Consider the following 15824-nt stretch of genomic DNA (forward strand, 5'->3'; position numbering starts at 1 on the left):
TGGTGTGTGATGCACAATTAATGGGCATGGTTGCTTATTATGGTTCATCACAGGGGTGTGATGCTAAATATGGGTAATTAAGGTTGTTGCCTCTAAGGATAGGAACTATGGTTGGTTCTATTTGATTATCTAGGTTTGATTAAGATGAATACATGGGATACTAATTTGGTAATGATGGTTACTACATTTTATGTGATCATGGTAAACATTTAGAAGCTACTATGGTTCTATGAATGAAATCAAAATATCATGATCACATGTTCTAACTTAGGTTTAGGTTTGGAAGCAAATTAATTTTCATATGAATTAATGGAGTTAGAGTTGGTGTATAATTGAATTAGGGTTTTAGGGTTCCACATAAATTTATGAGGTTATCACTTGGTTTATAATGGAACTAGGGTTTCCTAATTACTCTATAATTATTGGATTAATAACTTCATTTTAATTTGAAGTTATTAGTAACTTGTAAATAAAATAATATTGAATTTGGCATTTTATTATTTTTAGACAATTAATAATTAGGGTAGTTATTAATTAGGGTTTAAATCACTCTAATAATGATTTAATAAGATAATAAATAAAGAAAATTAGTTTTAAGGTTTTCTTTATTTATTTACTGGTTTCTGTTTAATTTGGAAAGTTTTCCTAATTATTGAATTTTAATTGAATTTAGGATAATTGAAAAGGCTTATTTAATGAGTTTAAAATAATTAATTTTTATTAAAAAAAATTAAAAATTCCATATTATATTTTTATTGGATAGATTTTATTTTTAGGAACATTTTGATATCTCATTTGTAATTTTCTGAGTTAAAATGAATTTTCTAAGGATTTGTAAAGCTTTAACTATTTCCTGGATTTTCAATTAAATAGAAAAGGCTAATTATATCGGTTCAACTCTATCTACAGGGGCTGACCGGTGGGGTCTTTGACCAGATCAGTTGCCACGCAGGCAACGACCGGTCAAAGCACACGAAATGGCCCCACGGCCACGTCGGCCTCGCCGGCGGCTCAACGCCAGCGGCCAGTCGGAGGCGGCGCCGCCGTTTTAAGGGCTCCCGGGATGCGAGTCTAGGCGTTTCAGGGCCTACTCTACCCGCTGAGGCTAACGGCGGTGGCGGCTTTTCGAATGGATCACCGGAGCTAGCTCCGGTGAGTACTACCACGGCGGTGAACTCCGGCCGAATTGCTATATGTAGCTACAGACATCGGAATGACGCAATTAAGGTGTCAAAAGAAGCGCAAGCTCACCCAGAAGTTGATGGACTGCTTGTTGAGGTTGATGGTGGACGGTGGCGAGCTCAATTTGGCTCCTTCTGCGAGACACCGGTGAAAGGGGATGGCGATTTTCCAGCGTCTGAGGCTGCCCCTTCTCGATTCCTTCCTCCTGGTTGCTCAGAAAGGTACTACGGAGCTCCTAAGGGACTCGACGGAGTCGGGGCGAGCTCAATCGATGAGGAACTTAGAAAGTTCTCCACAGTCACCTCCGGCGTGTGGAGAAAATAGAGGAGGATTGAGAGATAATGGAGGGGTCTGAGAGGGTGGCGAGGCGTTAGGGTTTCACGGCGGATCCTTGAGTGGCCTTATAGAGGGAGGGAAGGACGGATTCGTCACTTCATCGGCGGCCAGGGCCGGGATGCGTCGGCGATGTTGGTGTTGTTTCCGTGCACGAATCTTGGCGGGACGACGATATGGATGAGTGCGAGATTCTCCGAAGTGGCTTACGTCCGGTCGTCGCGTCCGTGGAGGGTCAAGATCGTCGGCGAGCGAAATCGAGCACGGCTTCACGGTGGCGTCCATGCGTGACAGAGGTTGAAGACGACGCCCACGTAATATTGAGTAGTTATCGGGCTGGACCGGTTTGTGGTCTTGCTTGGGCTGGTGTTGGGCTGCACCTGGGTTGGGTTGGCCTGCTCCGGCTGCTATGCATTGGACAGGTAAACCTTTTTCTTCTTTTTTCTGTTTTGTAGTTTGATTTTAATTTCTTATTTTCTGTTTTCTAATTTGAATTCTGTTTTGAATTCTCTTTTGCAGGTTTTTCTTATTTCAAGTATATGGAAACTAATAAAAATGGTTAATAGTAATATGTTTTGGATTAGGTTTCTATATGTGTGCATTAACACATAACACATAGTTAACAATATTGGGTTAATGATAGAATATTTCATATATTTTGATTTTATAATCCATCTATAAAAGGTTCTAAATTATTTTCCAAAAGGGCCTTACTAATTATCTAGTGATGGTTATTGTTTCATGTGGTATTTCTTTATAAGAAATTATCTGCAAAGTAAAGCCAACTATTTGGTTTCTTATTTAGGATTATAGTTTTATGGGTATGATTTCATGTGCCCCAATATTTATAAATATTGGAGATTAAGGTTGGTTTGTTCCCATGGCTATTGGTATTACCTTCTTAAGTCTTGGATTTGAATGATTAGAGTAGATCTTACTCCACTCAGGAGAATTTTATTTGTTTGAGAAAATAGTTGGGTGTGCCTCAATATACATGGGTTGAAACTCAAATGTGGACTAGGTTTTATTTGTGATCACCCAAGTGATACATAAAATAGAATTAAGATATGGTTTTGGGTTTAACTTGTGATCATCAAGTAATTCACAAGTTAGTTGGAGATATGGTTATAAGTTCTATATGTGATTTAACACCATATTACTTTAGCTATAGTTGCTCTTCCTCACCACACATAGGATGGTTCAATCCAAGATCATTTGGATTGATACAGGGCTGAACTAAACAAGGTTTGTTGTATTCAGTTGTTTCACTAATTAACATATTGGAATTGGTTTAGGGTTTGCTAGTAGTTCCCCTATGATTTTAAGTATTGGATTATATCTGCTTAACCCTCTAGGGTTTAACTAGTAATTATATATCTCCAAGGTTTGATCATGGATTAAATATGATCAACTTGTTATTAATGTCTTCTACCTCAAGTTCTTAGGGTTTATGATCATTACTCAATTTATAATATCAAGGTTTGACTTCTAAAGTATCTTTCATTAAATGGGGTTCTCACTTCCATAATCAAGCATTATCTTGATCAATTAAGGTGTAGCACCTCTATTTTACTTCCTAGGACAGGCATACTAGGATTGTCTTAATAGTTTTTATCCCAGGTGAATGCCTGAGATATTTACTTAGAGTTCTTCTCAGGAATGATGATATAAGCATCTGGTATATGGTAGTTCTCTCCCTCAAGTCCAAGTGTTGCCTCACTAACTTGAGTGTAACACCATAACTTGGGCTCCCTCATAAATGAATAGTTATTCTTTGGTTTAGGGTGTACTCTTAATATCTCATAAGGTATCTAGGCTAAGACTCCACTTGGCTATATTGGTTGGATTAGTCTCCCTCCTTACTCTATCAATTCATGGATATGGTATTATTCCATTTGATCCTAGATTATCTCACCACTCTAAGATGAGATGGTTTATATCCTAATACTTTAGTTCAAGGTTTTTCCTTTATTCTTGAATAGATAAAGCTAAGATTGGCATGATTGGTCTCTTTCTTATTTGGGAAGGACTTTAATACTATCCTAAGGTTAGGCTTCCTAGAGGTTGATGTGATCATCAATGTCTATGTTAAAGATAAATGATTTATCTCTCTAGGAATTGTCTTGGATAATATCCTAGGGTTTCTCTTAGAGATGATGATTTGAATACTTGGATGTAAATCCAAGGTTTAACTCAAGGTTTGTTATTGCTTCTCTAATAATTATAACAGAACTCTCACCTCTCTAGGTTTGATGTGTAATAACTTGGAATGGAGAAGAATATCTATTTCTGGAGTGGATCTTCTTGTTATAACTCCAATGTTGAAGTGGAATGAATACCATGAGATTTCATGGTAGGATCATGGATTAGTTTTAAGACATGGAGAAGATAAGTGAAGAATGGTTTCTCCATTTATTGTTACTTGATTTCCAATTAAATGGATGTTCATATATTATGGCAAGGATTACCATGTTGTAATCTTTTGTATGATCAAGCAATTGATCATTGAGTAAAGTGTTGTTGTGTTGAATATCAATTCCATTTGATCTAACCCCTTAGATCAAATCATCTCTACCCAAAACAAGGTTTTAACAAAGTCACATTGAGGTTTATAGCGCTTGACTTGATGAGCTACTTCAATTCCACCAAGGTCAAGTGAAACTTCAGTTACTGTGACTGTTTTATTTTAAAGCGCGAAAATTCCCCAGATTTTCTATGCATGAATGCAATGCACACATCTGTTTCCTCTATTTTTGTAACCCCATTACCTGGGATATTACAGGACGTACGTGTCTCTAACTTATTGGAGATAAATAGCTCATGAATAGTAGTCAATGCAAGGGGAGTTCTCTAAATCAACCATCCTTTATATAGGGTATAATAGGGAGCAAAATTTAGTTGATTTGGAGTTTCGGACATTAACAAACCGTTTCTTCGAAAGATATCATGAAAAAATCTAGTAATATCAGTTTAACTTGGCAATCCGGCAATTTAGAATAGAACAATTCTAGATCTTCTTCACGTGCTCCATGGCAAAATTTTGGGTGGACCGTGAGACAGCTCGTGGGGTGTAGATGGTGCCCTACTAACTTCCCGCAATTTCATGCGATTCTTTCCAGTTTCTCTGGATACCCACGGAAAATGCTTTGGGCGTTGTTCCTTGCGCAATCCTGGACTTTATGGCACATCCGCAATAAACTAGCTATTGAAAAGAAAGTGATTAACCACCCAGCCGTGTTGATATATAAAACTATGATTTTCTTGCAGCTATGGAGAATCAAATTCAAAGCTCGGGAAAATGAGGGGTTAAATTGGATGGTGCAAGAGCTAAGGGAGTTGTACCTGTCCATGCACCCAAGAAGCTGAAGTCTTCGTCCAAGAAGTGAGGAGATGCTCTCACCCCTTTGGAGGCTTTGTGCCCAGGTTGCTGGTGGTTTGGGAGATGGCCTCTTCTTTTTTTGACACAAATACAGTAGGGAAAGGCTCCCTAATGTGTCATTTTTCTATTAAATAATGGATGGGGTATTTACAATGGAGAAGCACTTATTACAAGCTCATAGAGTATCAAGCCCGGATTGCATCCATTTCTTAAGACTATGCTTAGCTCTATGCATGGCAAGGGTAAAAGTGGCTTTAAATTTGCCAATACATCTCTGAATATTGGGGAGATTCCCATTACAAATAGCATCATTTCTTTGATTCCAAATGCTCCAACATCCAGCAATCAGTATTTCCATAAAAAATCCAAATAAATCCTCTGTTTAGCTTCATCCATCATTTGATAAAGATTCATATCCACATTCCGTTCTATACCAAGTGCCCACCATAAGCTTTGACTAAAAGTGCACTCACATAGGATGCAGTCTGAGAACTCCACATAGAAATGTTTGTGTTTCACCATCTCTTTTGTATTCAGTCTACCATTAAGCAGTAACCAGGCAAAGAATTTGTGTCTTGGAATGCTACAGGCTTTCCATATTGCAGAGATGCAGTTTGGTGGTAGAAATGTTTGTGTTTCACCTCCATTGTTGCATTTGAAGAAGTTTCTCTCTCTCTCTTGTTCCCCCCATGATTCTTGCTCATTCTTGAGGGATCTAAGAGAGGAGATCTAGATCTACACTTCCACCAAACCATTTCTTCTCTAAGTGAGGGGAACTCTTGGGATCTAGATCTTGGAGTCTTTTGTTGACTTTCCCCATTGTTCTTCCTCTCCAATCTCATCCTAGCATTTGTTGTTTGGGTGGTATTTGAGAGTGAAGGATTTGAACACCTCTAGTGTTCTTGCTTTGCATCATTGCATAGTGTTGAGCTCTCCATCACGATTAGTTCGAGTGAGAGACCGTGAGCTTGTTACTCTTGGAGGGAGACCTCCTAGTTGGCTTGGCGGTTGGTGTTCCGGTGATCTCTTCAAGAAGATTGTGAAGAGGCCCGGGCTTCTCCTTCGTGGAGCTTGTGAAGTGGTTGTGGAGCTTGCCATCTCCGGAGCGGAGGAAAAGCTAACCATAAGGAAAGGGCCATTATCCTTCGTGGGTGTGGTTCGGAGAATAGGGTGAGCCTTCGTGGCGCGGGGAATCCTTCGTGGACCTCCACTCCTCCAAACGTGACGTACCTTCTTGCAAAGGAAGGGAACACGGGAATACATCCTCGTCTCCGCGTGCCTCGGTTATTTCTATACCCGAGCTCTCTTTCCTTGTGATAGCCATCGTGCTTGAAGTTCATATCTTGCTATCACTTGTGCTACATATATCTTGTGCCTATCTTGCTTAGCTCTAGTTGTTATTGTTACACTTAGTTGAGCTTAGCATATCTAGGGTTTGTGCTTGTAAACTAAACGATAGTTTAATTCCGCATTCTTACAAGACAAATCCGTAAGAGTTTTTAATTGCCTATTCAGCCCCCATCTAGGCGACATCTCGATCTTTCAGAAGGTAATACGATTTCTTCTATAACTTTTTGTTGCAATAGTGTGAAAATATCTTGTATTCTCATCCCCCAGAGTAGCCCATCTGATTTTTGCTCTATTTTTCCAGTAGATTCTTTTTTGCTTCCATCAATTTCCTTGTATGATCTTGCAATATTCTCTGGAAATTCTTCTCTATAGTTGAAAGGTTTCTTTGGTCCTCCAAGCCATCAATAAGAGCAAGAGTAAAATTACATTTTGTTATTATTTTCCCCAAATTTGAGAAATTTATGCTCCATTTCTTCAGACCAAATCTAAGTTTCTTGAATTTACCATTTAACATCAGTGCAGAATCACTCTTGTATGCAGACGAATCCCAATTGAATTTAACAGTGTCAAGAAAACCTTCAAAATCAATCCAATAATTCTCAAATCTGAATAAATTTGTTCTTGGTATATCAATACCAATTTGCACATGGATAGGAATATGGTCAGAGCCCAACCTTGATAGAGGAAAGGACAGAGTATTGGGGAATTCAGATGTCCATGTGGCAGAGGTAAACACCGAGTCTAGTTTCTCCAATAGTGGATTATGCTACATATTCCTTTTAAAGGTATTTCTTCCAGATCATGAACTTGTATCACAGTGTTGAAAAGGAGCATGTTGTTTGTGTCCCAACCATTCTTGTTTCTGTCTCCTGGATTTCTGATTAAATTGAAATCTCCAAGAATCATCCAGTAAAGGTAGTTTGATGAGTCTAGTTCTGCCATCCAATTGAAAAAATCCTCTCTATTTTCATTATGAGCAGGTCCATAAATGTTGGTTAAAAACCAAATTTTTCCAGGCATTTTGCATTTAAATTCCACAGTAATTTGAAAGACACTTTGGGAAATAATTGTTCCATCAAAAAGGCTTCCATTCCAAATTGTGATGATGCCACCAGAATTGCCAATAGAAGGGGTGAAAGCATATTTATTGAATTTCCTGTGACAAAAGTTTCTCAGGTATGATAATTCAAAATGCTCCCTTTTGTTTATTTCAAGCATAAGATATTACAATTGCATTCCTCCACTCTTTGCTTGATGTCATCCCATCTCTCTTGGAAATTAATCCCTCTAATGTTCCAATGAAGCATATTCCATGAGATACTCATTTAATAAACCATTCTGTATGATACAAGCTTAGTGGCAGTTTAACTGTCCACTGACAATCATTCTTCTTCACATATAAATCCATTTACAAATATAAATTAAACACTGGATAAAATAGAGGGATTTCCAGAGCAACATCACAGATCACAATCACTGGATACTGAAAATTCATCACATGCCAAATAAAACATACCTCACTGCCATAACAAGAGTAACTGATAAAACTGACAAATATATCTGTTATTACATGCCAAATATAGATGACATCACTGGCACACCAGAAGTATCTGACAGTACTTCCAAATATGACTGAAGGTCTGCCACATATTACAAAGTAGGTTCTCCCATCAAGAGAGAACAAATAAAACATGATAATAGAATAGGGATAACTAGGCTGTAAGACAGATAGCCCAACTGATCAATTTTCATATGGCAATACATTTAGCCATTTTTGGCAAGAAGCTTCTCATCAGTCACCTCACTAGAGGGATCTGACACTGGTCCACTGCAATGCTCTGGATAGTCTTGATAGCTAGTTCTGGAGGAGGAGGTGCAGATTTATCTATAATTTCCACTTCAAATTCAGTGCTAAGGTTTTTCTTTGTCACCCTAGTAGAAGTCTTCTTCTTCTCCTTCTCCTTCCTACTACCTTTCTGATGTTCTTTTTCATTTTCTGCATCTGCTGCCTCCTTGTCCTTGTACCCAGCACTAATAAGAGCAATTCTTCTGATGTGTCTGACTTCCTTCACATCAACAGGAGCCTGGTCAATCTTTCTCTTGCCTGCATGGGTATCAAGTGTTGTGCTGTTGAAACCATCTAGGGCATCAGCCATACACACATCTAGCATGTACACATTATCAACAACATGTGTAGAAAAATGTTCAGGTGCTACTGCATCTTGGATGTCATAAAGTTTAGATATGATGACTCAAGATTTATTGGCAGGTGCCTCCTGTGCAGTATGCACTGTGACAACACATTTTCTTTCTGAGTAACCATGAGCAGATACATCTATCATCTAGATTCTAGCTCCTATAACATTTCCATTATTAAGTTTCTCCAGAGCATCAGGGAAAGCAGAAAGCACATTAGTGAGCATGCTATGGTAGGCAGCTAGTGCGTCTACTGCCTCTACAATTGGCTGTATATCTTGGTTGCTCTGCACAAAATCTTGTGGAGGAGTGTGGACCATGGGTTCCCCATCAGCACCTGGTGCAGCATTTCCCATATTTGGTGCAACATTGCCATGCAAATTGTTGTTATCATGAACCATATCATCCCAGATTCCACCAAATGGCAGGTTTGGTAGTGGATGGGGTTTCCTCCATCAAGTGGCAGAGGATCTTCATCACCACCAAGCCCTCCAATGAGTTTAGCTTGCAATACATAGTTTACTACTGTCCAAGCATGTCCATGCCCTTCATCACTAGTGTTCTGACATAGAACAAGGCTTATAGGTACTTCTATAAGATCTGGCACTCTAATCTTAACACGAATTCTAGCTCTGTTTGAACCATCACGATTCCATACAAGGAATTTGCCAAGTTCACTAACAGATTCTTTAATCTTCTCCAGATGCCATGCCTCTTGGGGATAATTAACCAAACATCATGAGCAAAGTGCAGTTCCTATGGTTCAAGCCACGATTCTGGGGGATAACTCTGAGGATACTATCACCAATGAAAAACGGACTATGATCTATCGTTGCATCCCTAGAACAGGTGTCAGAGAACTGTACCAAAGCTGCACCCATTGTAGACCGAGTCATCTGGCGGACGTGGTGTCCTTGATTGTTGAGGAAGCCTCAGATCAGAGCAGTGTCTCCGACGAACTGAGCAGGGTCGGATACAGGCTCGAGGACGACAATCGCCCAATCGTCGCAGTTGAGCAGGGGAGTTTTTGTGAAGACGTGGAAAGCCCTGCGTCAACGGTGAGCGCAGTGCGGCACAATGTCCGCGCCAGGAGGGAGGTGGGGATGCGGATCACAGGGGTAGTTCGCCATCGAGTCGCCGTCGTCGACACGGTGGCAGCAAGGTGGCGGAGGTGGTGGCGGTGCAGCCGATGGAGTAGGGTTAGGAGGCGGAGCGGCAGGGGTAAAGACAGGGGATGAATGTGTCTCCTTCTCAGGTGGTTTTGATTTAATGAGAAAAATCAGGGTTTTCCCTTTATTTCGCAAACAATTTTTTCTGATATGTCCATAATTGCAGCGGGCCTTGCATCTCACCTTGGACTTGCAATTGGGCCGTTGATGAAGTGGGTCAAGGCATCTGGTGCAGCCCATTAAGGGCAAAGTGGTGCGGGGAGGAGGATGGGATGAAGGGTGAGAGGATGGAGAGTTGGGCTGCGGTGAAGGGGATGGGGTGGGCGAGATGTGTGAAGGGCAGGGTGACGTGGAGGCTTGGCGATTCAAAAAGAGAGGCGAGCAGTAAATCAACGCGTGATCCGAGGAACGTGGATCGGGGCATGGACGAGTGACCACGTCAACGAAATACCGTTTGGCCCTGATCGGCACGGCGTTGGCTCCGGTGAGGAGAGAAATCCAGCGAGTTACCAAATGCCATTCACTGGATTGTTCAGATAACCAAGTAAAATGCTTGTAACGCCAAGTAGCACCACCAGATCCCCATAGGTGAAATTAGCAAATGAACTTTGAGCAAGTAAATGATCGGAGTCGATAGATGAAAAAGGCAATGGCCTTAGAATTCACCGAGAATTTAAAAACTCGATCATTAAGTTGTGAGATGCGGAGGCTAGCTCCAACAGAACCAAGGCAAGATTGAAGAGCAACCTCAACATTGGGTAGACCTAATCGAAAAGCAGCTCGGCCAAAGGAGACCACGGGGTGAAAACCATTAACAGAGATAGGGTGGATCGGGGTGGAGAAAATGGAACAGACCTTGCGTGAGAGGGAGATTTCATGGGAGAAATCCAACGAGGCAGAGAGTTCTTGAGGATCCATCCTTGCATCATCTTAGTGGAAGAGGACATGGTTGGCTGTGGAGGAGGGAGTCGCCGTGGTGGAGGAGGGAGCCGCCGAGGTGGAGGTGGGAGTCGCCATAATATGTCTAGGTCCTTGCCTCTATAGACGGCCTCTTCTGCAGCTCTTTAATTTCTATGGCTTGTTAGATCATGAACGTTTTGTGCTATCTCTGTATCCTACATTTGATCCTTCCTCTAGTTTAGCTCTTTGGCGAGTTTGTATGCAACAGCATGTAAAACTATGTGTTGGTTCCAGGCTTTATTAATTTAAAGTCGGGCTTAGACTGCGCATAGTGGAGTAACATAGCTAGTAACATCACACATCTCAAGGTATTTTAGTGACATGGCATTCCAATAAGTGAGGTGGTAACTAGCTATGTTACCATAACATCACACACCCCAAGGCAAGATGAGTCTACAATATAATAAATGACACAATACATGACACCACATGTAAGTTACTACCCACTATGAAGGTAGTAACCTAGACTAGTAACATGTCATATGTTACTAGTCTAAGTTACTCCCCACTATGACCAGCCTTAGGACTTTTATCTAAAAATCAATTCTAGATCTTCTATGCAAAAAAGAAATAATCATTGTAGCTTTGACAGTGAAACATGTCCATCGTGATGAACAACGGCACGGCACAGAATGAAGCCATGATCATCATGAAACCCTATTTATAAAAAGAATTGTAATCTATATTTTACAGTTTAAAAATATAAAAATAATCCTAGATAAAGACAATACTATACGTTGCCAACGGTGCAAAATATCAACTCGAAATACCTCATATTCAAGTAGTGAACCGTGCCAGAAAAAAAAAAGGGTTTCAAACCTTTAGCTATGCTATATTGGCAATCCTTTAGCCATGTAGCTTTTGCACGCCTGTTGGAGTTCGATGCAAGAGTGCGCCTCCGCGAGCTGCATGATGCTCTCCACGGTGCCATCTTGGAGGAAGCGGCACAGCCTGCTGGCGCACATCTTCTTCAACCTCTCCAACAGGTACATATCGGCGGCCACGAAGAGCTGCCGCGTCGCCTCCTCGTCCGCGGTCGCCCCGTCCGGCAGCTGGTCGTTGTAGATGTAGTGGAGCACGGCCTTGAACACCTCGGGGCTGGTGCCTCCGATCTCCACTACGCGCGTGTTGTTAGCTTTTAATCTTGATATGTATCTGCATTTGTCTAGTTCATTTGCATGTAGATAGAAGGTGTGTTCTCGTTAGCAGTTTGTAGCAGTCTGGCAAGGGGTTACGTGCGACGCGTATGAAGCCGATGGACTTTCAGTGAGGCATACATGGTGAGATGCTAAGTCGCCGTGTGATGCGGCAAGCTCGGCGAGATGCCGATGGTGACGTGAAGCTGCTGTATGCAAGTACTGAAAGGCTGCTGACTGTACGGTGATCATGGTGCATGAGCGAGTCGATCTATTAGCTAGCTGGATGTGTATGTGTGGCCGGGTCAATTGGAGCCTAGAGAGATTTCAGGAGAAGATTAGGCTAGCTGTTAGTGGTGTGCGTGTGCGTGCATCGTGGAGTTAGTGGCCGGTGTGGCACCCGGCCGTGCGTGTGTCAGTCCATATATAGATCTGTAATCTGCATATTGATGTAATGAGAAAGAAGAGAAAATGTAGTCACGGTTGGAAACCAAGGAAGTGTCTTTGGCAAAGCCTTGTCTCCTTCCTTAGCTAGTGTGTGTACGGGTGTGTTGTGTTGAGAGAAACAAGAGAGATAGTGAGAGTTCAGAGGTAGAAGAAGCAGGGGCTGAAAGATTCAGTCCCAACAATTGGTATCAGGGCCACAAAGATCTGTGGCGGTGGCGCGGCGCACTCCATGGAAGATGGAGGTCAGCTGAGCGATGAGGCTGGTGCGGGCGCTATGCTGCTGGATGGGCATAGCGTGGTGATCGGTGTCGAGAAGGCGTCATCCACGTCAAGAGAAGACCGCGGTGTGATGCTGCGGCGAGCCGGCGACAAGGCGATGGGCGGTGGGATGCCGCTAAAGCCGACAACGGTGGCGGCGACGAACTCCATGTGATGTGGTGGTCGACGGCGCGAGGCGAAGGTTGTTGGTGGCGTGGTGCTGCTAGCAGCCGGCTGTGGTGCAATGCCGCGAGGAGAAGAGGCGGCGAGATGCTGCCACGAGAAGGCGACGGTGTGATGCCGTTGCGAGGAGACTGCGGTGTGATACCGCTGAGAAGATGCACGACGGCGCGAGGCTGTCACGAGGATCGGCGTGCTGCCGGTCAGAAGTGGCGTGATGCCATCCACGATAAGGCACTGCTGGTCGATGAGCCGGCTCTCTTTTGAAGTTGGTGAAGATTGAAGAATCAAGATTAAGGGGGAGAATGTTAGCTTTTAATCTTGATATGTATCTGCATTTGTCTAGTTCATTTGCATGTACATAGAAGGTGTGTTCTCGTTAGCAGTTTGTAGCAGTCTGGCAAGGTGTTACGTGCGACGCGTATGAAGCCGATGGACTTTCAGTGAGGCATACATGGTGAGATGCTAAGTCGTCGTGTGATGCGGCAAGCTCGGCGAGATGCCGATGGTGACGTGAAGCTGCTGTATGCAAGTACTGAAAGGCTGCTGACTGTACGGTGATCATGGTGCATGAGCGAGTCGATCTATTAGCTAGCTGGATGTGTATGTGTGGCCGGGTCAATTGGAGCCTAGAGAGATTTCAGGAGAAGATTAGGCTAGCTGTTAGTGGTGTGCGTGTGCGTGCATCGTGGAGTTAGTGGCCGGTGTGGCACCCGGCCGTGTGTGTGTCAGTCCATATATAGATCACTGTAATCTGCATATTGATGTAATGAGAAAGAAGAGAAAATGTAGTCACGGTTGGAAACCAAGGAAGTGTCTTTGGCAAAGCCTTGTCTCCTTCCTTAGCTAGTGTGTGTACGGGTGTGTTGTGTTGAGAGAAACAAGAGAGATAGTGAGAGTTCAGAGGTAGAAGAAGCAGGGGCTGAAAGATTCAGTCCCAACACGTGTCGCCCCAGTGGCCGTAGAGCAGGCTGTCGAACCACGGCGACTGGCTCGCGAGTACCAGCCGGTGCGCCTCCATGACGACGCCGCCGACGTTGAACTTCACGTCGAAAGGGGCCCTCCCGGTGGCGAGGAACCTGGCGGCGTTCTCGGCGAAGCAGGACGGCGGCACGGGCACCTCGACGCGGCCCAGCAGAGCCACGCGGGCCTCCGGCTTTAGGACGCTGACGGTGCAGCGCACCGTGATGGAGTCGTCGTGGAGGGCGCCGAGGTCTGCCCCCTCGAGCCGCTTCCGCGATATGAACCGGCGAAGGCCCCAGCAGTAGGCGTGATAATCGAACGTGGCCACGGCGAGGTTGACACCGTAGAGGACTTTGCCGGCGCCGTTGCGGGGGTCGATGAGCTGGAACTTGACGGCGGCCTGCAAGGGGCTGACTGGCATGCGGACCAGCCGCGCGAACAAGGCGGGGTCGCGCCAGTCGAAGAAGCTGCAGCCGTCGGGGTAGAATTCTATACTCCACTCGTGGTCGTCGACGGTGAAGTTGCCGGAGTAGATGGGTTGGCCGATGCCGATGCCTTTGGTCCGGCTGTAGTTGCGGATGGTGAACTCGTGCGTGCCCGACACTCTGGGCGCGTCGGAGTGGACCGATCGCGTCGTCTCGTGGATGCTGCTCCCCATGGCCAACACTTCCCTAATAATCTTGGCGACAAACCTGTGGAGGATTGCTGCATAAAGAGATCGATATTGTTCCAGAGCCAACTACGGCACGTCGGGAATCCGGTTCTTGTAATTAGCAACCGATCGCGCAACAAGGCCCTGTCAAGATATGTGTCTGAATCTATACCTAATAATAAAGAAAATAAGGCTTCTTGTTCGTCCGTTCTCACTTTTACCGTTTTACCCTCCCACCAAACCACATAATACGCACCTTTACCACTGAACCGTTTCGTTGGTTTCTTCTCCTCTCTCCAGCCTAAAAGAACACAGCTCGATCTCCGGCTCAATCAATCTGCCGCCGCAGCCACGATTGATATGGAGGAATAACTCCAGATGTGTCGCGTGGGTGGATGGCGTGCTCGACCCGAGCGGGTCAACACGCAGCCGTCTGGACCCGCCCGCGCCGCTCGCCCAACGCGCAAGCAGCCAGGCCCGCGCCGCCTGGGCCACCCGCCGCCAAGCCGCTCCAGCCGCGCAGCTCGCCCGCAACTGCCCGAGCGTGCAAGCTTCCTCCGCCTGGCCCACCTCCAGATCCATCCTGCTGCCGCTCAAGCCAAGTCGCGGCCCAGCGCCAGCCTCGCCTTGCGCCGACCTAGGCGGCAGCCACCATCTGCTCCTTCCGCCGTCGCAACACGCGCGTCCGGCCACACCAAATCATCGAGCGCCGCTAGCCGCTGCAGCTTTCCACATCGCGTCGCCTGGTTCCGCTCCAGGCCGCAGTCAAGGCTCGAGCCCGCGCGCGCACCACATGCGCCAGCGCTAGCAACCACCAGTGCCCTGCATCATCTTGCGCTGCCCGCCCCTAACGGACGGGGCTTGCCTGTGCCGCGCGGGTGCGACCATCCGTGCGGCCGAACGCATGGACGGCATCGAGAGCCCCTGCCTCCCGCACCCTCCAGCTCCGTATCTTTTGTTCAGAAAAAAAAACAACGACAACAAGCCCCGTCCGTATCCCTCTCCCCTGTACGATACAAGCACCTCTCCTCTTTCCCCTTTCCGTATTCTTCCTCAGCTGTGTTCGAACTGGAACTGGAAGACAAGCACCAAATGGAAGTTGAGCCGTCCGACCAGACCTATTGCCGTGCTCCTGTACCTCCGGCCGTCCGCCCATCCTGTCGACGGACGTCGCTGCTCCACCGACCACCTCGGGGTCAGAGCTGTGGAGCCTAGAGCTCGACGAAGGGACCCCGCTTCTGTTCCTCCGACCCCGACCCTTTCCCGCCGGCGGCGTTGGATGACGCCGGCCGCACCTCCGTCTCTCCGCTATCGGCCTCTCCCCGCAACCACATCGGCAAGGACATGGTCTTCGTCGCCACTGGAGCACGATGAGCCCATCGACACACGCTGTCCCTGTAGAGAAGAAATTGGAAGACAAAAAGTACATCCCAGCTAGATCGACACATCCTCAAATTTCCAACCAATCAAGTGAATTTTTACACCAAAGGGCACCAAGAATCTGAATACAATTGATTTCTAGGTCTCTTGTGCGTGAGATTCATCTCCATCATCATGCCCATGATTACTTGAAGAAGCCATCGGCGACTTGTGGTGATTGCTGCGATGATCCATTGGAG

At 45.0% G+C, this 15824-nt stretch overlaps 2 protein-coding genes across 2 annotated transcripts; both read right to left on the minus strand.

Annotated features, from left to right (window-relative positions):
* Positions 1-11399: 11399 nt before the first annotated feature.
* LOC139839110 (BTB/POZ and MATH domain-containing protein 1-like) lies at positions 11400-12444 on the minus strand. The gene is made up of 2 exons (XM_071829156.1): positions 12333-12444; positions 11400-11686 (listed from the first exon to the last, which is right to left on the minus strand). Exons 1-2 carry the CDS (start codon positions 12442-12444, stop codon positions 11400-11402), a joined length of 399 nt encoding a protein of 132 aa, XP_071685257.1.
* A 1077-nt stretch (positions 12445-13521) lies between these two features.
* On the minus strand, positions 13522-14211 carry LOC127347176 (BTB/POZ and MATH domain-containing protein 1-like). The gene has a single exon (XM_051373392.1). It carries the CDS (start codon positions 14209-14211, stop codon positions 13522-13524), a length of 690 nt encoding a protein of 229 aa, XP_051229352.1.
* Between the last annotated feature and the right edge of the window lie 1613 nt (positions 14212-15824).

The sequence above is a fragment of the Lolium perenne genome, chromosome 4 (genome assembly GCF_019359855.2).
Source record: "Lolium perenne isolate Kyuss_39 chromosome 4, Kyuss_2.0, whole genome shotgun sequence".
Classification (NCBI taxonomy): Eukaryota; Viridiplantae; Streptophyta; class Magnoliopsida; order Poales; family Poaceae; genus Lolium; species Lolium perenne.

Bases quoted from the DNA above. Each gene is read 5' to 3' on its own strand.
- LOC139839110 (XM_071829156.1), bottom strand. From the start codon at position 12,444: ATGCCCATCCAGCAGCATAGCGCCCGCACCAGCCTCATCGCTCAGCTG. The intron at 11,687-12,332 runs GTTGGGACTGAA...ACACGCGCGTAG, and splicing joins TTGTGGCCCTGATACCAATT to TGGAGATCGGAGGCACCAGC.
- LOC127347176 (XM_051373392.1), bottom strand. From the start codon at position 14,211: ATGGGGAGCAGCATCCACGAGACGACGCGATCGGTCCACTCCGACGCG.